We start from the raw sequence: 26,225 nt of genomic DNA, 5'->3' as shown, positions 1-26,225 counted from the left end.
TTGGAAAAAAAGCCTTTGAAGTACAGTATATTGTGCATCATGGTTTTCCCATAGGATAAAAATTCTTGGATAAAGATTCTTGGCAGCTCGTACAGTATATTTCTGCTGACATTACATGTACAGTTAAAAGTCTAGGTAGTCAGAAGTGCACAGTAACCTAGTTTATTGTGGTTTCAAAAGATTTATAACAACTAGCAAGTTATGTACTCCTCCTGAGAAAAAAAAATAATCTGGTAAAGCAAATATGAGATCCCCTGAGTGGTTAGCAAATCATTTGTCATCTGCTGCATAATAAAAAAGAAAGTGACCATTGTTGGTCTAGCTGGATGTTTGATGTATGCATGGGGCAGCCTATGTCAGATGCTTGCTGTTTTCCCTTAACTACTGTATGCTTGTTTAAACTTTTAATTATCACAAGTACTGGAAAAAATCATACATTTTCCAGACATTTTATAAATCAGCAAAAAGTCATGTTGTTACAATTAATGATTAAATTTTAGTTACATGAGTGACCATAATTAGAAAAAGAGATTACGGCTTTTTGTATAAAGGGATATCATGCTGAGAGAAAGTATTAGATAAAATAATTGATTTTGTCCATCTGTAGGGGAAAAGTAATTCATTAATGACTACTTTCAAAAGACCTGTTGTTTGAGTCACAGCTTCTTGAATTGCAGCTGCAGAGTTTTCAGAAGTTAAATGTGTGAAGTGGCTCTAAGATGATCATTTTTTTGTATAAATATAAAACAATTGACTTGTTAATTTTACCTTTCATTTTTATTACTTTTGGTATGGATCAGTTCGCAACATCCACTTCCCTGGTTGAGACAGAGAAAGGTGTGGTGAACATTTCACCTCGGGAGGAATCTCTGCATATTCTAGAGCTGTTCAGTTAACTTCACAGGAAGGTTGATGAGGAGACACATTTCTTTTTGTTTGTTGCTGGTGCAATTAACAGATGACAGAGACACCTCTCTTGTTATGGAAGATGGAACCATGTTCCATTTTAAAACATTTTAAAAGGTATAATTAAGATACATGGCTTATGTCACACTGAGTATTCTCTTCAGTAGACCAGTTCCCTAGCCAGAGCTAGAACTTGCTCAGTAGTAGAACACTGGCACATTAAAGTGTAGAGCTTAAGTGTTTCGTGCCATCTTGGCAACAAGAGGCTGCCACTCCAGAGACCAGGATTAAGAAAAGCAAAACAGCTCAAGCCTGTTTTTCACTGGCAGCTTGTGCTTTTCAGGCTCTGTTCCATTTATTATGGAAGAACGCCTTTAGAAATGACACTCTGTAGTACGTTCTGTAACACAGCACCTAGCAGCTTGTAATGCCACATTTAATGAAAAGCTACAGAAATAACTCATCTGCAAAAGTGATAAAGAGAAAAAAAAAATTGGGAGCTCCAAGACAGATTAAATGACTGGGAGCCCTGCAAAACAAACATCTCATTAAATTTTAATACAATACATATTGCGGTACATGCACTCTAGCAAGGAGCAACACTTACTCCATTTTTTATTGCCCTTAAATTAAAGGCTGGTGACCAGGTTATAAAACAATGCTTAATAAACACTGCTATTCTGAATCAGGTTATCTTATTGTGAACCAGCAATCATGCTATGGGTACTTAGAACCCAGCAACTTAAAAAGACATTTGCCCAAAGACAAGAAAGATGTGCATAATCAGTTCCTTCTGTATGTCTTTAAAGTCTTTAAAGTGTTTTATTTTCATCAAAAGGAAGAGCACAAGAGAAACAGCAGACGCAGGTTAATTCCATTATGGTACTATTAAGTTTAAAAACAAAAACTATGACCAATATAAAATAGTACCTGGCTTACTGACGGTATGTGTAACTGGGACAGTGGCATGAAGTAAAGTTAGATTTCTTGTCATTGGTTAACTCCCAGTGAACAAAAGGTCAGAAGACAAACCTCATTGACAAACTTCATATAGTCAGCATAGTTTAGAATTCTTGTCAGAAGCCCAGTACCTGGTGACAGTAGGTTTTCAGTCAGAACTGAGAAACATCACAGATCACAGGATTTGCTAATAGATTCTGCTGGCACCATTCCTGACTAGAAACAATGTTGCTGTCCCTCAGCAATCCAAAAGACAATTTGCCAGCTTTCAAAATGAAATGAGTTTATAAAACAATAAATTTATGACTAAGAATTATTCTGGTTAAAAGAGATCTTCATCATTGAGCCATAATGGGAATACATGTGGTTGTATGTATTTTTTTACTATTAAAAGCTATTAAAATAGCTATTAAAATAATATTCTGATAAATTGTAGCTTTTATTCATACTCATACTTTTATTCAAAATTCAGAGCAATTGTTATATTCTAAAAAGCCAGCATGTTTCTTTTTGTTTTTGTTGAGTACATTCTTCAAATGGCTCTGGAGGTTAATCCCCTGGAGGTTGTTTGAGTTTATTTGCCCTTCACCGCTTTACAGAAACTCACAGGATTGAATAGATTAATATTCTTTTTTTTTAAAGAGACACTTTTCTGTGATTGAGAGTTTAATAAGGTCTGGAGTTCAATTTTAGCTTTTTACTGTGCATTGATACTGATACTGCATTACGTAAAGAATCCTGATGACTTGGACAAAATGCTGGAATTATTTGTGCAATTATTTGTTTTTTTCATTTTGAGGACACTCCCACCACACTTTAGGCAAAAATAGATCTTTCTTTAATAGCAATAATATTAGATTATATTTCATAATAGTGAGAAACAATTTGTATTACTTGGTTGTCTTTTCCTTCCTAACTAGGATTACCAAAGTGAAAATCAGACATTTAAAAAAAAAAGCATTTTTTTCTAAAAACATGGCAAATAATGATGAATTGCTTATAGACAGGCATAATTTGTCTAAATCCAGATTTTCTTTAACCTGTGCATTTTGATGTAACTTGCAGAAATTTGGGATGCGTTAATTAAAATATCGAACAATTAAGCCTGGAAATATCTACAGCCAGGTTACATTCACGGTTCTGTTGCTTTCACAGAGATGGACATTAGATCGGGGAGGCAAGGAGACACAGGTCCTGCTTCCAGGGCAGCTTCAGCAAAATGGAGAACTGAAGAAGGTGAGCTCGCTTCTGCCCCAGAGAAAGAAATGTTTCCCTGGTGGATCCCAATCCTTGTAGCAACAGTTCTACAGGGTTGACATTTTCTTTTAACAGTGATTGATTTGTAAAGGACTAGCTCAGATGTCCTTAAAATGTCCAGAAGAAATGCTTTAGATGGTTGTTTCTTATGCGTGAGTGTTGCATTTTGGGGATTTTACGGTGTGATGCTAGCATCTGACTAATACATTGTAGAGTATCCCCAAAAATTCATTTCCCATAGCTGTGCATGTACAGTAATATTTCATACACAGCTTTTCCCATTTTACAGTCTTCGGCAGCCTACAATATTTTTAATTTACACTGCATAATGATACTTTTTTTTTATCTGAGCAGAGCAATATAATGCCAGACATAGGATAAAAATCAATCATCAGAAGTTAGGAATTTTGCCCAATCCATTTTTAATGTGAAGCTGGTTGAGATTAATTTTGCCATATTGTCTTGGGATTTGGATTTTTCTTAGTTTAGTCATTAGTAATTGTGTATATGGCTTCTTAAATTTACAAAGCAGTAATGAAAAATATGATCTTGTCTAACTACACAGAATGAAAGTAGAAATGTAATTCAACTAACAGTGAATTTCAGGAACAAGTAAAGGTTACCTTCACACTGAAAATCGACAGAACCTGCTTTTTGCTACTGTATATTGCATTTTAGTCCTACAAACCAACATACTGTATAATGTCAGGTTCCTGTAATTTTCCAGACTGGTGGAAAATCCTTTCTTCAGAAAGGTTTTTCAATGGCATATATGGAAAGTAAAGCAATTGCAAATATTGAATCTACAGATCTATCTTTATATCTCCATTACATGATTCTATTGGATCTAAATGACTTTGGAAATACATCAGTGGATGTAAGAAGTGTCCCTTTAGGATACAGCATGAAAATACAACAAAAAACAATATTTATTTTTCACTGTTTTAATGATAAACACATGATGCCATGAAAAAAAAATGTTCCAAACTATTTGTATGCTTCTCAGAACTTTTAATAACTACTTTCCTGTGAGATAGATCTTTTGTTCATGGTCAGTGTTATTAATAAAACATTTTCTTTGTCTGAATCTCTGTATCCAGGCAACCTGGTAAAGTGCCTTCCTAAGTGTATAATAATATGGATAGCATAGATCTGGTAAAGAGATGTAAAGGTGTTTTATGTACATGTGCAGCATACCAAATCTCAGTTTGAGCTAGAACTTATTGGTCAAGAGAATAGGAAATCTCTCTTGAGGTGTACACATCCCCTCAATTGTGTATACTGTCTGGAAATCAAAATGCAAACAGCAGAAGTCAAAATGCATGTCTGTTTTTGAGATATTTCGAGGCTGTTTCTCCTGAGGTGTTTGTCTCCTCTGTGAAAGTTAAAATTTTAGTTCTGTTTTATATAGAGATAAAGAAAGAAAAAGATTAAATGACTTTTTGTAAAAAAAGGGTTACATGATGTCTCTGGTTAATTGGGGCAATTGAACAGGTACAATTTGTATGTTATAAGGGCTTTTGAAGTTGGGTTAGTTAAGTGGAAGAAAGATATTTCAATTCTAATGGGTAGGAAATGTATGTTTTGACTCCTCCTTAATGGAAAATGCAAGACATAAACAGGAAAAAGTGAAGATGATTTTGCAAAGCTTGTGTTTACACATGTGCTTTGTTTCTGAGAGAACAGGAGAGCTTAGGTGTACTGTAAATGCAGGAGAAAAAAACACCACTGCTGATGATTCAGGTTGGCATGCAGGTAAACCCCCTGGAGTAAGATGTGTTTTCCTATTCTATGTGTTTCTTTGGAGGCAGGAGATGTAGTCTTGGAGGGAGAAGGGGAAAGCAAAGGCAGGATATAAATACATGTGGTACAAATGATAAATTCATAATAACACAAGCCAACTGCAAACTGAAAACTGCAAAGCCAGATTATGGCACCATGCTGAACAAACCTGCAGTCTGCAGATGCCCTACTGGGTTGTAAGCCTTGTAGGCTGTCAAGGAATCATTTAGGTTATTGAGATGTAAAGTCTCAGTTTCAAAAACAAGATCTCTACAGCAGAGAAAGGAAAAGTGACAGTACTTCCGTAAAGTATTTGATATCCCTGTGCTCTGACTTTAATGCCATCTTAGGAAAAAGGATTTGGGGGCAGCCACTCATCTCCCTGCAAAACGGTTCGGGATAGATTTACATGTTCTGTTGCTGTGTGGCATGAAAGCAAGGTACTGTATGGAGGAAAAGAGAGAGAGAAAAAAACCCTGATATAACACCCAGAATACAAGTGCTATATCTTGTCAGATTGCCAAGCTTTTTTTTTCATTAAATCTAACATGGCATCCTAGCAAAGCCAACTGAATGATAGTGAAGTAATTCCACTTTTTCTCTGTTTCTCTTTTGCATGCTGATAGGGTGACATGAGTCATTTATTGCTGATTGTTCACTGTCACACATACTGTAAAGTATAAGGTCCAACTGCACTTGTGGCCTATTTCATCCTAGAACCATGCAAACATTCACACCTAAAGAAGGCTCCATGGCCAAAACGTTGTGTTTTCTTTCTTCTCTTTTCAGTATTGGAATAAACCTATTACTTGTTCCTATGCAAACATACATGTATAAGTACTGTAGCTTAGTTTTTAGTGCAAAACACCATAATTTAATACATCAGGAAACAAATGAGTAATCATTGTATAAATAAATAGGCAACTGATTAAAGAAATAAAGCCATTTTTAACAATACTATATTTAAGAGAGAGAGAGTTACCAACACATTTTAAAATCAACCTATTTATAACCTTCTAAACAGATGACTTTTGTATTTCTTACTTACAGTGTGCATGAAATAATTATATGATCGATCACTAATATCTATTAAAAAATCTAGATAACATTCTGAATATTTTGACAAAGACCAGTTTTGAATGGGAATAATAACTTCTAATGTTTCTAATTAATGGCTGAACCTTTAGAAGAGATTGCCTTAGGGAAAGAAATAAACAAGTTGGTTTTAATGAACTTTAGTAGCCATACAGATTCCTTGCCTTGGGCATCAGAAACAAATGTTATTATGCCATAGAGTAAGCTGCTTTACAGAGAAAATTCTGACACACCTGACAAATTCATATGCGTGTATGTGTTCTGTGATCCCTAGAAATGGTTATTGCCTGTTCCACTGAGGGATCAGCTTGAAGTGAAATCAATATATTCTGCTTTATTGTTAACTGCTTTGCATGGCAAGACTATGCAGTACGTGTTGCATTACACTCTGCTAGGTTCCTAGTTATTGATAGGATATCACAGATATTACCAAAGTGTCACACTTCCTGTATCTCCACTATACAGTACCTGCACTCACTTCATGGTCTTTCTCATGAATTTAATTGTGCCTCTAAAGATTCCCTCTACTGGCGTTCTCTTAATCAGAAGACGGAGATACCTGGTTACTGCTTTCATGCTGAAAAATAGTGAATGCTGCTATCAGAATCCATTCACTGTCTTTCAGTTTTACTCTCCTGCTGTGTGCATGCAAGTGCTTTTTATTTGTACATGTTCTTCCAATGGTTGTGTTGTTTGTCGTTCATAAGGTGAGAAGGTAATTGCCTGAAATAATATGCCCCAATTTTTAGTAAAGAATAGAAAGACAAAAGACTAATATTTAAATGAGCTAAAGTAGCAAGAAAGCTCTGGGGTCCAGTAGTGGTAGCAGAGTTTATGTGCTGTGCTGCCATCAGTTTTGGCAGCTGGTCTTTAGAATATTGCTAAAAGAAGAACACCAGCCTGGACTGGCAGTGAAATATTCAATTCATTTGAAGAGATTGCTTTCCCAGTCACTAGTTGATAATACGACTGAAATATGCTGCTGAATTGCATATGGTCAGACAATAACATCTATATTTGTTATTAAAAGAAAATCATATAACCAAAATGTTTTTCCAATGAAATTGCAAAAGATTAATACAAGCCATACATAGACTCTAGCTCAAAACATAGTACTTGGTTAAATATTTATATCGAACAGCATTTCAGTTATGGCTTTCAAAATTGCTTTAGATGAATGAAAAGAAATGAAAAGCAACAAAGAAGAACTATTTTTAACTCCATTGAAGTTTTTTCTATGTTGTGCGAATATCATGTCTTTTTCTCCCAGCACATCAGTGATTGAATCATCAACCACATTCATTCATGCCCACATTTAAAACGTCTATGCTTGTCCTAAAGATGTAGTAAATCAATTTTAATTTACACTGAATTTATTTTAGCTCTATTTTTAAATAAAACAAAATTTATTTTCAGGATCCATTACTTATTATACTTTTGCAATACTTTAAGTTTTTACAATTATTAATAATACATTTTTTCAATTACAAAAAAACATACTTTATATACAGTAGCTGAAATGCTATGTCAGACACCGAGACTCATTGGCCTTTCTTCAGTAGTGATTTTGGGAGACTTTTACTCTAATATCTCTGTGCTTCTGAAGTCACTGATAGCTTAACACATTTTCCTTTTTGTCCCTGAGTGGCTTGCAAATTTGAAATCTTAAGATTTTTTGAATTCATGTCATGTTCATTGGGTGACACAGAGGTGTGGCGGTTATTCTCTTGGGTTCTGGATTCGATTTCAGATTGGACATTTTTCTCTGTGGAGTGCCCTTCTTCTCCATGTTCTCCTCGGAATTGTATGTTTTTTTTTTGGTGCTTCAGTGCTTCAGTTTTCTCCCATGTTCCAAACCAAGACTGACTAGGAGCATAGGTACGGTATCTGTGAGTTTATTGAACTAGTTAAGTCAATTGAAAAAATCTCCAATTTATGCAGATGACCAAAACTAAGTATTTAGAGTGAAATGTCTTTCTTAATGGTATAACATCAGCTCCCTGGCTAGAATTTGACCAGATCCCCTGGGTCCAGAATCCAGAGATATACCCATTACTTTATACTGTTGGCACAAAATCTGCGTCACCTAGCATGTCGACCCATCTTGAGCCCTGTGCTTCCAGAATAGACTCCAGGTTGCCTCAACCTTCAGCAGGAACTAGCAGCTTTCTGGTGATTAATGGATTAGGTGTTTTTGGCAATTCATTGCTTAAATTCTGGACCATATTTTCTGAAACTAACATCTGTTAATGGAAAAAAAAATAAATTTCTATTTTACTTTAAAGTATACTGTTTTAAAACCTTAATGGAATCAAAAACAAAGTTAAAGCAAAAGGTGCTGTATAATACCGTATGTCAAAATAGTGTTCTTTTGGAATAAGTTTCTTGAAGCAGATTGCCTATGTTATCTTAAGTTGATTTTGAAAGTCACAAACTATAAAATACTAAATATTTATTTTTACTTACCCATGAGAGTTAAAGGCAGAGAGAGATTAATGCAGGCCTCAGCTCTATGAGGAATAAGAAAGCTGATGCTCTTCTTCATGGTTCAGCAGTGAAGTCTGCAGTTTCAGAGGTATTTATTAAGCTATCTGTGTATTTTATGTATTTTCTAAAAGAGAAAATGGCAAGACATAATACCAAATTACCCAACAAAACCAGGATATTAGTTTCTAGCAGGAAATAAATTAACAACAAAACCTTTAAAATGCACAAGATGTCAATAACTTTATTATAATGATTTCTTTCTTGCTTTGAATTGAAAATAAGATCTTGGCACTACTTAACTCCTTTGAGTCACCCTATTAGGAATGCTTCTGTCATGGGACTCTGATAAGCAGGATGTGCTGACTTTCTAAGACAAACTATGACATCATAAATTGGGTCCATGTTGGCAACTTTAGGGTGAAGTCCCGACATTGACAGCTCTTCCACACTTGATGACATCACTACTAATCACCATCACCAATTAAATTAGTGAAAAAAATAATCAGTGATGATGTAATTTGAAAATCTCTGTAAAGCGGCTTGCAACACTGTGTAAAACCCTGGAAATGAGACATACTAAGCATGTGACTGTGACTACTGTTATCCGAGCTGAAATTAGCTCTGTTGAAAGTAACTGCTGGGCTGAGAAACCATCTGTAAACCAGAATTCCACCAAAGACTTCTTCTGCAACAAGAGAAGTTTTGTAACGGCATCCCATTTGTAACTTCACCTGATGAATGAAATCATTTGTTGACACCATTGAATATCAACTAATATTCAGCATAGCTCTACAAAATACAGGCAAGAAGGCTTTCTAAGGATCTCCCATCTACATCTTGTTATGATGCATAGTTTAGGACCCTGTGCAGACGGTATAATCTGGACGTGACTGGAAAAGGGGCTGCGGGGAAACACGGTTAGGAGAGGAATGGAAGGGGTGGCAGCCCATAATCCAAAGCCAAGAGGTCCATCCAAGACAAGGACGATTAAAATCCCCAGGAAGGGGGAACTCGATCAGGAGCATGGAGGTTAAAATGGAGTGATGAGGCAAGGCTCTCTAAGCCCTGGACTGAGCTGGGTCAGGAAGCCGATCAGGAGCCTAAGCCCTCAAGCCATGGCCTTCGGGCATCCATCTTCCAATGCAGAGCCCTGTGCTTCCAGAGCACAGAACAGGGGGCAGGTGAACGTGATAGTGCAAAACACAAAAGGGTCGGAGCGCCCTGTAGTGGAGGGATGACGCATCTCAGTCTTAGTCAGGATGAGACTGCATGCACACTCAGCACAAAGCTAAACAGAACTCCTTTCCCCTTTCTTGTGCCACACATCCACTGGCACAGAGCCAACAGACAATGACCATTTCTACCAATCAAACAAATAACTGTTTCAGTTTTCAGTAAAAAAAAAAAGCTAAGTTAATGTGCGGCTTCAATCTCAAACTTTTTCACATTTTCTGCTGACACACCAATAAATATGATCAGTTGACATTTTGTTCCTTCTTTTTAAATCCATTAACAAACGAAATCAATTGAGAACAGGTTCCCAATTAGATTGGTAACCTGAAGGCCCATTTAAAGAGCAGGTAATTCAGTGAAGTCATCTAAGTGAAGCACCTTGCTCAGGGGTACAATTGCAGTCACCTACATAGGATTTCGACTTATGGCCCTCACGCCCTGAGCTCTAGCCATCACTCCACACTGTTGCCGCCTTTTAAAAAAAACCAGGTTGCTACAGTGACTTTCCCATGGTTAATTAGTTCTTGAAAGCTAATTGGAAAACCCAATCTAACGTCTTGAAAGTAGGTCTCCCTCTGAGCTTATGGTATTTTAATAAATGCCAAATTTCTGCATGAAGCATCCATCAGACTGGAATAAATAAGGCCTCTCTGGCTGTGGGTATTGTCACTGCACAAGCAGGAATTACAGTAGCTGTGATAAGGTAGATCGAAATACACTTTCTCCCTAGGATGGCAAAGTAAAAATGTTGTTATGAATAAAATTAATCTTGTAAAAAGGTAACCTTTGAGTGAAGTTGTTTGCACAATGATGCTTTTTTTGAATGGGTGAAATGATTTTTGCCTTCTCCCAACCACAAGAACAGCACGTTATTTCCTGATTTAAATTATTTTTCTTCTCACTTCAGTAGCGAAAAACCTTTTTTTAAAACCAATTGACTGATTATGAGCTTGGAAGCCATGCAGCTTTAGCTACAGTGAACTTTCACCGTGGGTTTCCGTGATTAGTTTTTGTTAAAAGATCGATTGAAAGGACTGAAGCCGGAAACAAATGCAATTTTCTTAGCATTGCTGAAAATTCACCTGATATATTTTATTCATGGCTATAGGAATTGTTACTTATTCTACAAACATAATGTTTCATCAGATTTCATATCTGGTTAAGTATCATTAATCTTGCATGAAGAATGATTAAGTGAGAATATTTTTTTCTTTAAGTTTATTTTGTGTAGAGTATATCCTTGAGGAATCAGTTTTCACAGAAGAAGGCTAACAGGACATCTGTCATCCAATGAGTTGACATAAAAACTGTTGTTCCCATATTCAAGCAAACAAGTATGAAAATGATAAGCACTAGTTTTGCCTAAGCCCAGAATACATTTTGCAGATTTGATTTGCTTGAATAAGAATTAAAAATAAAAAAGACGAAACGTTGACAGAATGCATTAAGTGCAGAATAGTAAACTGAAAATAATATAAAACATATCAATGATATAAAAATTGTGTTTTGAATAACTATTTTGATGAAACAGAACAATGTACTAATATTGGAATTCAGCTAGTAGTTTGTCTGTACTGGAATTTTACCTTGCCAATGGGAAGAGAATAAAATAGATCTCAGAATTCCACACTTATTTCTATGTACTACACAAAATATTCTAATTGCTCTGCTTTTTATTATGTTCAGTTGGGAACTGTTATACAGGTATTTGAGCAATTGGTGGATGTGTTGCTGTTTGTATTAAGAACCAATACTTCTCTGGCCTCTTTGCTTTTATGTGAGACTTTATAATGCAAATGAAAAAGCAAATTTTGAACTTTTAAATTATGTAAACAAAACCTTCAGGCTTATTATTAGAAGTTTTTTTTTTAATTTGTTAACACACATTTTAATGCCTTTGCCCAGGCCTTCATGCATTTTGCATGCAGGAATGATTACACTGTGTCTTTGAGATCAGAGAATTACCCATGAATCACTACAGATTTACAAGAAATTTGACTTCAAACTCAGTTACAGTCTGATTTTAAAGGCAGGATGGCAGTGTATTTTGTTGCGTTCTGCAGCACAACTTTGAGACTGTATTTCTGTGGAACAGAAACTAAAAATATTGATACTGAAATTAACACTCTAAACTGATCACTTCTCTATGTTAATTCCCTACTTATAACTACCCAAGTATTCCCAGGTTGCATTAACCTGAAAATATTGTTAAGTAAATATAAATATGGGAATTCCAGAACTGCAGAGGGATTGTAACAGTGAGAGTCAATAAGGTCTTGGCATGAATTTTTATTTTAATTTTTTTCATAAAATTAAATTTGAGATTTAACTTATTTTTGGGGTTTTAAGACATGAGAGCCTGAGAAATGCATTTAAATAAATGTTTTTTTTTTCAACCCAAGCTTGCATTTTTAACCTTTTTGTGAATAAGAATAGAATTACGTTTGATTGCAGTGACAAAGAATTCTATGTACAATAATTAAAGTATAACTAAAAAATATTTTATGCCAATATATAATAGTTCTAGTTGTGCCATTTTTTTCTGTATAATTTTATAGTGGCAGTATTATTAATGCTCAATTTACTTTTTTATTCTGATCTGCACAGGCATTGAATTTGTGACTTGTGCCTGCCTTACTGTTTTGTTTTACTTGTCATTTATATATTTTACTGTGTCTGAATTATTTTCTACTTACATTAGATATCATTGGATATTTTGTAAGCTGTCTTGTTAGAGGGTGTCTTGTAAGAAAATAAAAATACTTTGGAATTAGAATGTATCACAGAGATCTAGACTATTTTTAGTCTTGATTTCCTACCTCTTTGTTCCATTTTAATTTAATATGTTTAATGTTTTATTAAAACTGAAAACAAACTAGTTTGTTAAAATGTATAATTATTATTACAAAATAAAAACTTGTTTCAATGTATTACTGGAAATGCTGACTACTGATATTAGCTTAAGCTTTATTCTAGAGATTGCTTGTTCCAAAATGATGCCTTTCTGTCTGTATTATAAATACCTGTTGATATCCCTGGATATCAGGACAGGTTTTGGAATAGATTGTGTTGCACTCTAAGAACCTATTTTATCTTTTCATTGACTTGTCATATTGCCAATTGCTTACAAGCCTGTTCCAAAGCTATCTAAACACATACAGTATTGTAAGTTGAAGAAAAATTACTTAACTCGCAAAAGCTGCAGTACTGCAATGCAGTACTATATTTAAAAGCATTACACACAATTTATAGAAACCTTTGTTTATTTCATAAATGGTAAATTAATAGTGTATAGTGCAAATGTAAGATTCACTGCTAAGCAGTAGAACAGGGGACTTAAAGTCAGTATATGGAGTGTCCAGTATCTTTTCCACCGGAGTTCTGAATTACAGTACAGGTCATAATGTGCGGAGTACGCTGCGTTAAAACACGGTAGGCATGGCGCATCACAACGCGTCATAAAGCATCATTCATATCATACCGCATCATACCACACGTTATGATAATAGTATCCAGAATCACCTTGTAAAACCGCCAGGTGGAGTTAATAAAGCTTAACGTCTCATGTACAGCTTTCGAGCTGTCGCCAGAAATGCCCGGTTTCGAATCCCAGTCACTGCTGAGGCACAATCTTTTTCCAATTAAGAATTTAAGTAATACTCTTCAGACTTTTAATAATTTTAAACTGTGTACTACAGCATGTTAATCATTTAACATTAAAAAGTCGGTATATTTTGTAAAAGCAAGATTACTCAGTTGGACAAAAGTACACAATTATGCAGAAATATTTTATGCATCAAAGCCTTTATGAAAGATATGAATAATGAATGAGCTTGGACAGGCTGTAAGTTCAAAGTATTACCGTGGTCCACTTTCTTTGTAACCGTCTGCATCAGTGTAACTATTTAGACACAAAAAGACTATTTTTTCATTGACAAAAAGTAACACCACACTCTATTGTTTAAACGGATTTGTTTGCACAGACTTAAACCAGAGGAAAAGAGCACCTCGTTGCATTCCGTTGATCTGATCACGTATTCGTTTCCAATCATACAAAGTAAGTTTTGAGAATCTCCAGTTCACCATGCCTATAATGGTTTCCCAGAGATTGCTCATAAACAATATTAATTTGGGAACATAAACATATTATATTAAACTGTATATGGTTGGGATTGGTAGTTTAAAAAAATACACACCAGTATTCCACTTTCTTTCTAAACATGTTAAGTATCAAAGTCTTTCATTCAGTTACATACTGTGGTTAGTTTGGAATATTTTTTACGTATTCCTTCTGACTATTAAGTTGATATATTTCATAGAAAGTTATAATGTTTAAACATTTCCATGAATATTTGCGTGCATTATCACAGTAAAAAAATGCATATTTTGTAGAATTTGATTAATAGGGAATATAATATGGAATAATTCTTTAGAATATCTAAAGAAATTGATAACGATATAATTATATTCATATACTGTAACTAACTATTTAGCTATGTAAGTGACACACCTTTATCGAAGCTTCAAGATGTTTTATAAATAACTGTTTTTTAAAGTAAATTCTTCGAGTTATCAACTGTAAAATAACCAACTATAGTCTGTCACAATAAATAGGTTAGATGTATAATTGACTACTCAGATTAATTGTCCACTCAAAAATGAGCAGGAGACACTATGCACCTGAGGAATTTAGTATGAAACTCCTGACGTAGAATAATCTCAAGATGGCAGTGGAGAAATTAAAAGAAAAGCCACCTTTCTTCTGCGATTCCTGAATGTTGTTTATGCTTTAAAATTCTGTGTGTTTTTAATGGACCTGTTCATGAAAACAATGAGATGGAGAAAAAGTATTGTATGACTATCTGAATTAATAGAAAGTTTGATTCCCGCTGTATTTGAACAACAGAATTAAAAGCATGCTTGTCATTTTTCACTGCTTCCATTTAATTTCTCCTCAATCCAAAACCAGAGTAAAACACAGCAATAAAAATGTCACCATATTGAGCATGAAAAATGAATTATTTTCAAACTGTTTTCAAAAGTCATTCATTTTCTCTGAAAACCTTCTCTTCTACCTGAACAAATATGTTTGGTGTTGTTTACTCTATTTTATTTATTGTATAAAAATAAATGTATATGCAAGGATCATTAGCAAGTTCAAATGGCTTAACCAAGGTCCTGTTCTGGGGAATAGAAAAATTTAATGTGGAAAAATTTGTTTTAAAAGTTAAAAACATATTTTAATTATCCAAAACAAATTTACAATGATAATCTCAATTTGTTTAACACTATGCTGTTGTAGGATATTAGTAAAGACAAAAATGCAAAGTGGCTTCTTCCTTTTTAATTTATTTGAATTTTCTGCTAATTAATATAATTACCAGCATACTAAAATAAGAATGCAGAATGAAAAAAGTAGACTTAACATTATTCTTCAAGTGGAGTTGAAAGGAAGTGTCACGATTGTCATCCCTCCTCTAGAAGGCGCTCTGACCCTTTTGTGTTTTAGTTTCATTATCACATCACACCTGTCCCTGGATTCACCGTTATTTAATCCCGGTGCTCCAGAAGCGTCTGCGGCTTGAAGGAATAGCCTTCCTAAAGGGTATGAGTCCGGGGCTCAGAGTGCCTGGCCTCGTCACTCCATTTTTAATTTACTAGCTCCTTGTCCCTTTCCCCATTTTTAATTGTCTTGTCTTGGATGGATCACCTGGTTTCGGATTTTGGACTGTGCCCCGGATTTCCTACATTGGACTGTTTTTGGACTTGTTTGCCTGCGTTCCCCCCTTGCACCTGGATTCACTGTTCGACACTACACGGGAGTCAGGACCGCCTCCCATTACAGTAAGATAGGTGAACATTGCCCTTGCTCCCCTTAAGCCAAACATATGCAGACTCCAGTTCCAACTTTTTACCTTTTCAAATTTTTGCAATGAATTGAAACAGAAAACAGTATTGATAAATTAAGCAAAAGACAAGATTAAAACAGTGTCTTGATAATGCTTTATTGAAGCAGGTAGACCGAGTAGGATTAATTCTTCATAATTACATAAATTAAACAAAAACAAATGAAAAACTTCTTCCTTTTCAACCGTGGTTTTACTTACTGTAATTGTGGTGTACGTTGTATCAGGCCAAGCCTGGCCTGCGATACTTTCTTGAACCTAGAACATACTAGAATTACTAGAATTAAGCCAAAAGTTTCTAAAACTGTCTCTGAGACTCAAGTTCAATTTCTTCTTTATGTCTATGTGGGGAAAAAAAAACCCAAAAACATTCAGGCAATTTTTGTGATCTAGAATAAAAATGAGGTTTTAGTGACTCTTCTCATTGCCTTTCTCTCGCAGCCCCACATGACTGAAGAGTGTTTGGAAGATTGCCATCACCAAAGTTCCTATGCTAACAGTCTCTGGAGGTGGTTTAATATTATGATAGAAATGCATGAGCAAATTTATTAATGAATACAGTAATTGCATATAATTTTCTGTTGCTTTTTATCGCACCACAAAATGTGTGCTGCCTGCTGCCATTCTGCAGTTTCTCTTCAACCCTTTTCTGTGGTGTCTTTAAAATGATATCAAGGACAACTGGTTATCTAAATTTGTGACATGTGTTATGATTGATAGAAGAGTGAGAATACTTGATTTTTCTATATGCATATTATAAGACTTTTGTAAGGACAGTAAACTGTTCTTTATTTAACATCACAATTAACTTAAGTTTCAATATCATCATTACCATCTTCTTTTGTTATCTTTTTCTGTCATTCTTGTAGTGTGCTACTTTTTATTACAGTGTAGTGTACAGTCATCCACACTGTATCGAACCTAGCAGGAAGGTAGTTATAGTGGCCCCTTCTGACAAAAAGAAGGGTTATACCCTTTATTGCGTTACAATCGGAATAGTGCTGCGTAGCTTGCATGGGGGACTGACTCTTTTTCTGTGCATTATGAAAGACACTTGCAGCTCTGGCCACGCAATATTTGCATCCCTGGTATATCCTGTTTTCTGGAAAAAACATAATTAAGAAACTAGTAGCTGTTATTAATAATAAGTATGGTGAAAATCCTAGCACTTGTTTAGTTCTTTTCATCCCAAAGGATGTGCTTCACCCACCACTGAATTTCTTTACCCACTTGGGTAATGCATTGCAGCCATCATGTGATAGCACCCCCTCAACACAGCAGATCAGGTGGAGAACTGAGAATTGCTTCAGTCAATGGGAAATTTAGGGAGGTTCTATTGTATAAGCCCAGGACACCGAGTAACATCCTTGAATTTCAAACAGTGCCATGGGACCTTTAATGGCCAAGTAGACAGGACCATTGTTGAAGAATGCCATCTGAAGAATGGCACACTGTACAACAAAGAGTCCTCAGTCACTGTACTGGGTCATCTGTGTTGCAATTGTATTGAAATTCATTTTCCCTAGTAATGTTCTGCAATATGCATCACCATAATAATTCTTATAGGAAATTTTTTCTTTATTATTTGCCTTGGTTTCGATGAATCACACCCTTTCACTGCAAGAGATTTGTGACCTCGTGTTTGAAAGTGAAAATAAGATATATTAAACACATTTGTATCACCACATCTGTTTCCTTTAATTTTTATCTGTTCTAGTGTTATCATCTTGTAACGATGAGCCAACAATTGCTTATATTCCTGAAATGAAGAGGTGCAACACTTCTTTTTATTTACAGTTTTGACCATCGTTATCCTTCATCACTGCCTTTATTAAGTATAATATTTACTGTTTGCTAAGCTTTGGTTATTTGAAATGGATACATTTTCTAAGTTATTAAACACTCATATTTACATGTGCTTGTTACGTTTTATAGTAGCCTAATCAATTTAAGACATACTGTATGATCTAAATATTTATTTCTGCCACTCTGCATATCAGTTAATTTTGGCTGCCCTGCAATTAAACACCCTTTCTAATTTAATGCAATCCAAGTCTTAATTAAGGTGGGACTGATTATTAAATGTAAAGAGATCTACTGTAGGATACTTAATGTATTGTAATACAGTATGTAACCTGCAGCTTATATTAATATTTGCTAAAAAAACTAGACTAAAGATTCTCATATACTGTACATCTTCATTGTTATACTTTGCTGTCTGATTACCTCTGAAGAATGGTTCCAAACCTTGGGCAATACTTGCAGTCTAGGAAAATGTCAATTTGACATTAATCTTTTACAGTGAGTGGCAACATTAATCTTCTTCCTTCCTGACCAAGCTGCGGTCTATCCATAGAATCAAAATCTCTGCTTCAACAAACAAGCAAGCAAAGAAACACGAAACACCTGAGGACTACTCACAGAAAAATAAAAGAAAGTTAAAAAGAACAATATTTTCAACACACTCTAAACTTCCATATGTACCATGTGTGTAATTTTCAATACTGTTTAATTTCACTGCTTGAGGGCTCAGAATTGAAGGATAAATGTTCAATCCAGGCTTTGAAGTTAATTCACTAAATGTACAAAACAATAATAATTAAAAAATCCTGAAGAAGAAATGATTAAATGGTGTATCTAGAGTGTTTTGGGAGACTCAGACTGCTCCGTCAGCAGTCTTAGCCCCTGTTGAAAAACATTACAGAAATTCATAAACTGAAGGAAATCTCCTGAGGGGCACCTGGGAAAGAAATACTGTTGTTTATAGTCTTTAAAAGTAAACAGTAAAATACTTTTTTAGCGAGCAAAACACCATTTTATATCCATGCAAAATTCATAGCCACTTCATCCTTAGAAGGATTAGTCAGAGCTTAACACGGAAGTCACAGGACTCAAAGCAGGACTACAAACTGGACAGGACACCAGTCCATTTTAGAGCAAGTGTACGCACACAAAGGCAATTCAAAGACACCTACTAACCTGCTGTAGCCAACATGCCTTGGGAGGTAGGAGGTCAAAAGAGAGAACATTGCATATCCTCTTAAATCAGAATATTGATATATTTCACTTTTCCAAATCTATATTTCTCATCAGGCTTAGCAAAATCTGATTTATGTTTCAGATGAGATTGTGAGATTGCTTACTTGATCCAATTGTTGACCTAACTGGTCAAAATTAAGATGAAGTCTTTAGCAGTTGCTGATTTACATACAGTGGACTGATGGAACCTGCAGGAATTGGTTGTTTGTGGAAGGTCCCATAAAATGTGTGCCATTGAAAAGAAATGCTACTGAGTCCAAATGTTATTTTGATGAGTTGTACTGAATGTCAAGTAGATCAATTCCAAAAAACAACTGTGTTAATACTCCCCTATCTTTTTATGGCCTAGCATTAAAAAGTGTCAGTTAAATTAAAGCTTCCAGATTTTCTGTTTTATTCAGACTGACTCTTTCGTCCTTGCAATTCCATCTGCTTTATATGATATGCACCATAAACACAGCACTGACAAACATTTGCTTTAAGAGCTTTTATATACTACCTTCTGTTTCTTAAAGGGAGGCATTAGGAATTTCTGCAAAAAATGATTTGTACATTTTATAATTGTCCAGTTTTATCAGCCTTTACTTTAGTTTCTGTTTACAACTGCTGTTTTCCAACTTGTCAGATATCTCTGTTTGAAAATGTTTTTCATTCTTTTGCATTGAGAAGCCTTTTCAGAAACTGGAAATAGTCTTCTATATATAAGTTAGTCTAATATACAGTAATCACACAGAAAAACAATAAACAGTGCTGAAAACCATGGATATGACATGTTTTAAGGGATAATTACTTCTCTTAGATAATTCAAATTCAGAAACAGTCAAATACAACAGAAGGGTTTTCTATTGTCTCTGTGATAGCCTATTGTAATAACAGGATTCCTAAATTGTGATATTCCTCTTGTGTGCTTGGGTACTTTTCATTGCTTAAAGCTAAGCTACCATTAAGGTGAGAGCTTCAATATTTGAAATCCCATTAGAGAAGAAAGTCTGACAGTAATGATTGCCTCACTGTGGGAGCTTGTTAGGTGAGATGATCTTTGTGACTCTATTGTGTTATAGTTGATGGTAACCGCCTGTTAGAACTTCAATAAAAGTAATACAAATGACAGAAGCATGAAAGTTATACAGTTCTACTCATAGGCTAAATGAAAAGCTTTTGTTTCATTCTGTTGCAAATGCAAATAGCTGCTGGATATGAATAAATGTGTTGACACATGGTTTAAAAAAATAGATGTGAACATTGTCCCTTTAAGAAAATAGAGCTGAGCCACAGTTCATGCATTGTTTCAGTGAACCATTTAATTTAGTTTGTCATGTAGTGCTCACGCATTTATATCAAAGCACTGCAACTACTTTTAAAGGAAATCCAGATTGCACAGGTTTCATTGAACTCTCTAACCCTAGTGACTTATGCATCATCCACATTTGTATTAATGTAAATTATGTATTGTGTATTGCAGAAAATATCTGGCCACTTACTACACATATTCTCCACTTTTATGAAATATGACAGCCTTATTGAATTATCATCATTATTACCAAAAACCTTTCTGTAACTTAATAGGGTAGAAGGTTAAAATACTTAATAATTGCTCACACTGTGACACTTGTAATATTTATAATGGAGGTTTGTCAACAGCTAAGGGAAACAGAGGTTGACTGGTAAATGTATAGAAATTAACAATGGCCTCTGGTCAACTAAGTGGTAATGATAGTTTTTAATAGCATTAATAATAGACATGTTCTCAGATGACAGTGCATTTTGAGTTCCTTCACAGAATCAGAAGTGTTTGCTGGTGTACAGAGGTCAAAGCAGAATAACTGTTTTCTCTGGCACTGATGCAGGGAGGCTTGTGAGCATGCAGGAAATGAAGTGGTTGGAAAATAATGGGGGAATGCATGGAAAGGTCATTAATAATCTTGGAAGATTTGGCAAGCTTTAGCTGTGAAGCAGCATTGTGCCAGCAGAGTGTCTGAGTGGTGCATTCCTGTACTCTAAAGCACAGCATGGATCTCAGACCAACGTGCCTTATGTGATCCAGACATATGCTGGTCTTTAAGGAATAAGTGGATTTGTATTTTACAGTGTGGTTGTTACTTTTGAAGGTCTCATTTTCCGGAACACGTACATATCATTTTATATTTAATTCCCCTTTAGTTTACATTCTCTGTTCTTTCCATATTTTTATTATACAGATCCAGCCATTCAAAATGCACGAAGTATGATGCGTTAAAACGTGGTGGGCGTGGCGCATCATACCGCATCATAGCGCATGTTATGATAATAGTATCCAGAAGTACCTTGTAAAACCACCAGGTGGAGCTAATAAAGCTTAACGTCTCATGTACAGCATTTGAGCTGTCACCAGAAAACGCCCGGTTTCGAATCCTGGTCACTGCTGAGGGACAGTCTTTTTCAGATTAAGAATTTAAGTTGTATACTCTTTAGACTTTTAATAATTTTAAACTGTGTATTACCGCATGTTAATCATTAAACATTAAAAAGTCGGTATATTTTATAAAAGCAAGATTGCTCAGTTGGGAAAACACACAATCTTCCACCTTCATCATAACTATTTTAATTATGCATAAATATTTTATGCATCAAAGTCTTTAACTTGGTAACTTACATGGGTTCTGGTTTAAACATGGTCTTACATTATCCCTCAACATCCACCTTGTTATTAGTTCTAACAAGGAGGATGCTGCACATTGGTGGTGGTGGAGGGGAGTCCCCATTACCTGTAAAGCACTTTGAGTGGAGTGTCCAGAAAAGTGCTATATAAGTGTAAGCAATTATTATTATTATTAATTATAGTTATTAAGCTTATATTGTGTACGTCATAAAAAGTTATAATGTTTTAACCTTTTCTAAGAATAAGTTCTGTAGTAAGAAAACCATTTGCTGTTAATGTAAAAAATAAAAGTTGTACTGATTTAATACCACTTGATAGTAATATTAATATGGAGCCATGTAACTTAACAGCTAATATATTTTGGAAATATTTTGACATTCGTTTTTCTTTTAAGCTTGTATTGTTCTTATAGAGGTAATGGAGAACATACTGTACAGTATGTTGAAACCGTACCATGACAGTGAAGATGTGTTAAGCCTTCAAGTAAGCCTGTGACTGTTGTTTACTATATTGAGACAAGGTTGTGTAACTCTGCGGAAATTATTCTGTAATCTGATGAGTTATAGAGCAGACACGTTATGTATCACTTCATACACTTGTTAAAATGTTCCAATTTTGATGCGATATGGAAGATATTATTAATAGTATTAATAATGAATGACCTTGGACAGGCTGTGTTTTCACGTAATCACGGGGGAATGAGTTAAACTGATGCAGATGTTTACAAAGAAAGTGTACTACTGTGATGATTTGAGCTATTTGAATATAATTATATCGTTATTAATTTCTTTAGATAAGCAATTCCATATTATATTCAAAATTAATCAAATTCTCAAAAGTATGATTTTTTTTTACTGCGATAACGAGCGCAAATATTCATAGGAAAGGTTAAAACATTGTAACTTTCTATGGAGTATATGAACTGAATTTAGTCAGAAGGAGCACATAAAACCTTTTCAAAAATAACCACAATATGTAACCGAATGAAAGACTTTGATGATTAAAATGTTTAGGAAGAAAGTGGAATACTGGTGTGTATTTTTTATTTAAACTACCAATACCAGCCATATACAGATGTGTTATGCTCCTCTTCTTTTTTTTCTCAGCTACTAAAATTTCCCTTTAGTTGTAAAATTCAATATTAAGCGGATTAACATGCACAGTAAAGAGATTAAATTATTAAATCGTTTCACTAACACCACGAGTGCCCCTGTCGGTCATTTTGGCCAGCAAATCACATACTGCGGTACAACACAGTGAACTGTAGATAATGTTTCACGGTACGTACCATGTACCGTGCATTTTAAATGGCTGCATCTGTATATGTTCCATGCAGAATGGTTAGTGTTTTATCTGGTTATACTTTCTTCACATTAATTTTTGTTCTTGAATTTCATAGCCTGTATTTAAAGAGTGATGATGCAGGTTTTGTGTTCATTTAAACAAATGTCTGTGTTGTTTCATCTGTTGGGGGGAGGGTTCTGATGGATTTCTTCTTTTGTAGTTATACATTTTAGTGTTGACATTTGTCCATAAGAGACTGATTCACTTAGTCTCCAACAATTGGCTTAGAATTACACTGAAGGGAGAAATCAATTCATTACATATTGCATGCCAGTATAAATGTCCTGCAGAGACTATGATATCAATATGCATTTTATATAGAAATGCTTCAGTGACTTTCAAGTAATCCATCAAGATGTTAATAAAAATAATTGGATTTCTGTCTTCAGGCTTAAACTGGAACATTTGTCTTTCTTTTAGTTTGTTTAAACAGTGATAATGTTTCTGTGGTGCTTCTCACACTTCATACAAATCATATATCATATATACATATAACATTATGTTTTTTTAAATCACAGCTTTCATCTAAATGTTGCACATCCTGACAATAAATCTGTATAACACTTGTTAAGACATTAAATAAAGTAAGGATGTAGGGAATGGCAGGAAAATATTACTACATTTTTTTCACATTATTTTTGCACTAAGATGGCTGACTTATCATACTATTTTTCTTATAAAATGTATTTATGCTCCTCTCAGTTTGGAATTCCCAATGTAAATGTAACAAAAACAACAAAAAACGGAATCATAATAGATCTTGATATAGATATACACAGTATGCATGAATTTTTGGTTGATCCAGTTTAATGAAATATATTTGATTACAGGTCAATACTGTAATCCCTTTTGGGTAAACAGACTGCATACCATTTTCAGCACAATATGCTTTAACATAATAGGGTTTTGAGATGCATCAAATGTGGTAGCAATAATAAGTTATTTTTTTTTCCATTTAAATATACAGTATATTCCCAAGATATTGCTTGCTATGCCATACTGTATCACAGTTGTTGAATTCTGTTGTAGTTGCTGCCAAAGTACAAAAAGGATAGCCCTCTGAACACTATTGTCTTCATCAACAGTTTTCATTTAATGATTACTACACAGTGGCTCTCTACATAAAAGTACTCGCTCAATCCATAAACATAAAGTATACTAGTATGCTGAAATCCATATGGTGAATTTGAATACATTTACAAAGGGTTGTGGGCTGGAGAAATCTCCCCAGCCGTGCTGCTGAAGCCAATACAGTACCTTGACTTCTTTAATGAAACAGTTAGTTGAGATCCTCTAAACAAATGGTCCAAATGGTCTCTTCTTATTTGCATGCATTCTTTAAAATGTACATTCCACAAAACTGGGCATTTTCTCTATTGTTTGTAAAATTCAGTGGGGTGTTTATTTTGGTGTTTTTGGTTCAGAGATAAGGTTGCCAGCCTCCCCATATTCAGAAGCAAATTAAGTTTCCTCAGATGCTTCTCAACTGTTTTAGCCAAGCTTAAACTTAGCTATTGTTAGCTATTGTGATCTTGCACAATCCGTGCTGAGAATAATAAAAGGATACAGAATGATGTGGACTTGATGTATTCTTCCATTCGTTCACAATATGTATTGTCAAGAACATTTCAAGTCAGGCTATTCATTTATAATATAGCCAGAAACCTTGTCAAACAAACCTTTTCTGGAAAGAAGAGTCTCTGATTATGAGCCATTAATACACTTACTCCTAGTTTCTTCTTGTGTCATGCTGTGAGTTATGTCTGTAGACGCTTTTCAGGGTTATACTTTTCGTCTTGTAGTTGTCTCTGTCCAAGACTGAATCAAGTGTTTTTAAAAATATACAGTACTTTTTAGTTGCACTAAGAGGTTAATAAGAGCCCATGTGAAATAATGTAAATTTTGGTTTATATTTTATCATTTTGGTTGCAACGTTACGAAAGAGGCTGTGCTGGCCGATAATTGATTTAAAGCAGCAGACCCAGGTTAATTCCTGTGCTAAAGCCAATGTCCCATATAGACAGATTGAAGGTCCTAAATATCACTGCTGCATACAGTAAATCATAATATTTGAACTTTCTCATTGCTATCCTGCAGTACCCTGATGACAAAGATAAGGCAACAGTAAACACTTATAGTAAATTGTTTAGTATCCATGTCTGTGATCTTAAATGCATAATGTACATTCTTACTGCCTACACTTCCTCTTGTCTACAGGTAATTCTGCTGTGTTTTTGATTGCAATGCTCTGAAAGTCTTCAAACTTGAAAGGCAGTGAATGTATAAAGTTCCTATTTAATTAATATATTTAAAATACTGGGATTACTATTGAACCTGTTACATTCATGCAGAGATATCCATTTTTAGTTCAGCCTTTGAAAGTAGAGTTATGTACATACATTTCTAATGCTCAAAAGCTAGAACTCTCAAATTTTATTTTCTACACTACAGCATGGGCAATATTTGAATCGCTTTGGTTCAGAAATGTATGGACTAACTTCGTTACCATGGTGATGCTATCAGTGGCAGTGATGAATGATTCCTGCCCTGAAATACAAATGACTTGACAGTTTTGTCAAATTAATATGCTGATTATTCATTATATTTCTGCATTAAGGAGCCCCAGAAGAGCTTCTGCTTTCACTGATAGGCTCTGTGGAATGTCACTTTGTCAGGGAGAGAGAGAGCTTGTTCAAAGCCGTGCCATATTCTTCTGAGAGATAGGACCATTAGAATAGATGGTGTGTAAGAATAGCCAGACCTGAGAAAAAAAAGAAGCGATTCACTATGCTAAATGAGCTTACTCAACTCGAAAGCTGCAATCTGTGAAATGCTCTAAGCTAAGCTGTTTTTGGTCACAAATGTCCAGAGGGTATAGAAAATGATACTAGGTAGGACCACTGGAGATTTAAGTGTTAGAGCAGTTTCTTTTGAATTGGCTTTACACTTGTATGGCATATGAAGCTAGTGTTTTGATACAACCAGACCAAGTTCTGGAAGACATGGAATAATGACGTTTATAGCAAGCCATGCAATATCTTACTTTTAAAAGGAATCATGTCTCATTAAACGTTAGGAAAATAATGTTAACTACTGATCAGGATGCCTGCTTCTTTTCGTATCACCATTATCATATTATAAAATTGAATTCTGTAGTTTACTCTTTAATTATGATTCATACCTGAAATGACAGTGATTAATTAGTTTTGGATAGGGAGAACTCCCTACGACAGGGATAGGAAAAATGAGGTGCAAGTGTGGTTGGTGAACCAATAAGTGGCTTTCTTCCCAGTGGACCAGAATTTCTTAAAAATCAATGCGCCCAGTAAAGTGACTAGAAAGAAAAAATGATGTATTTTAAGTATATACGAAAGATAATATAGAGATACAGTTTGTAAAGTATCAAGAGTATTAAAATAAAAATAACATATTATAGTTAAGCATTAGTGAAAATCATGAAATTATTTATAATCTGTTACAAACAACATCAAGTACCATACTGAAATAATCTAATTGGTTGAAAGGAATACAGTATGTACAATTTAATTCAATTTGGATTTAAGAAGCATGATTAAACA

General features: G+C 34.7%; 1 protein-coding gene across 5 annotated transcripts in view; it reads left to right on the top strand.

Annotated features, from left to right (window-relative positions):
- spock1 (SPARC (osteonectin), cwcv and kazal like domains proteoglycan 1) overlaps positions 1–26,225 on the top strand; it is a 254,265-nt gene that overhangs the window by 136,666 nt on the left and 91,374 nt on the right. For 3 of the 5 annotated variants that reach the window (XM_088604496.1, XM_088604495.1, XM_088604497.1), the window contains exon 4: positions 3,022–3,102. The exons of the other annotated variants lie outside the window; for them this stretch is intronic. In XM_088604496.1, coding sequence (XP_088460622.1) covers positions 3,022–3,102 — 81 coding nt within the window. The remainder of the gene's footprint in view (positions 1–3,021; positions 3,103–26,225) is intronic. 5 annotated transcript variants of the gene reach the window in all.

This window comes from Lepisosteus platostomus, chromosome 13, assembly GCF_059453375.1.
Source record: "Lepisosteus platostomus isolate fLepPlt1 chromosome 13, fLepPlt1.hap1, whole genome shotgun sequence".
Lineage (NCBI taxonomy): Eukaryota > Metazoa > Chordata > Actinopteri > Semionotiformes > Lepisosteidae > Lepisosteus > Lepisosteus platostomus.
Note: the sequence above shows the minus strand (reverse complement) of the source record. Positions and strands in the feature narration are given on the sequence as shown.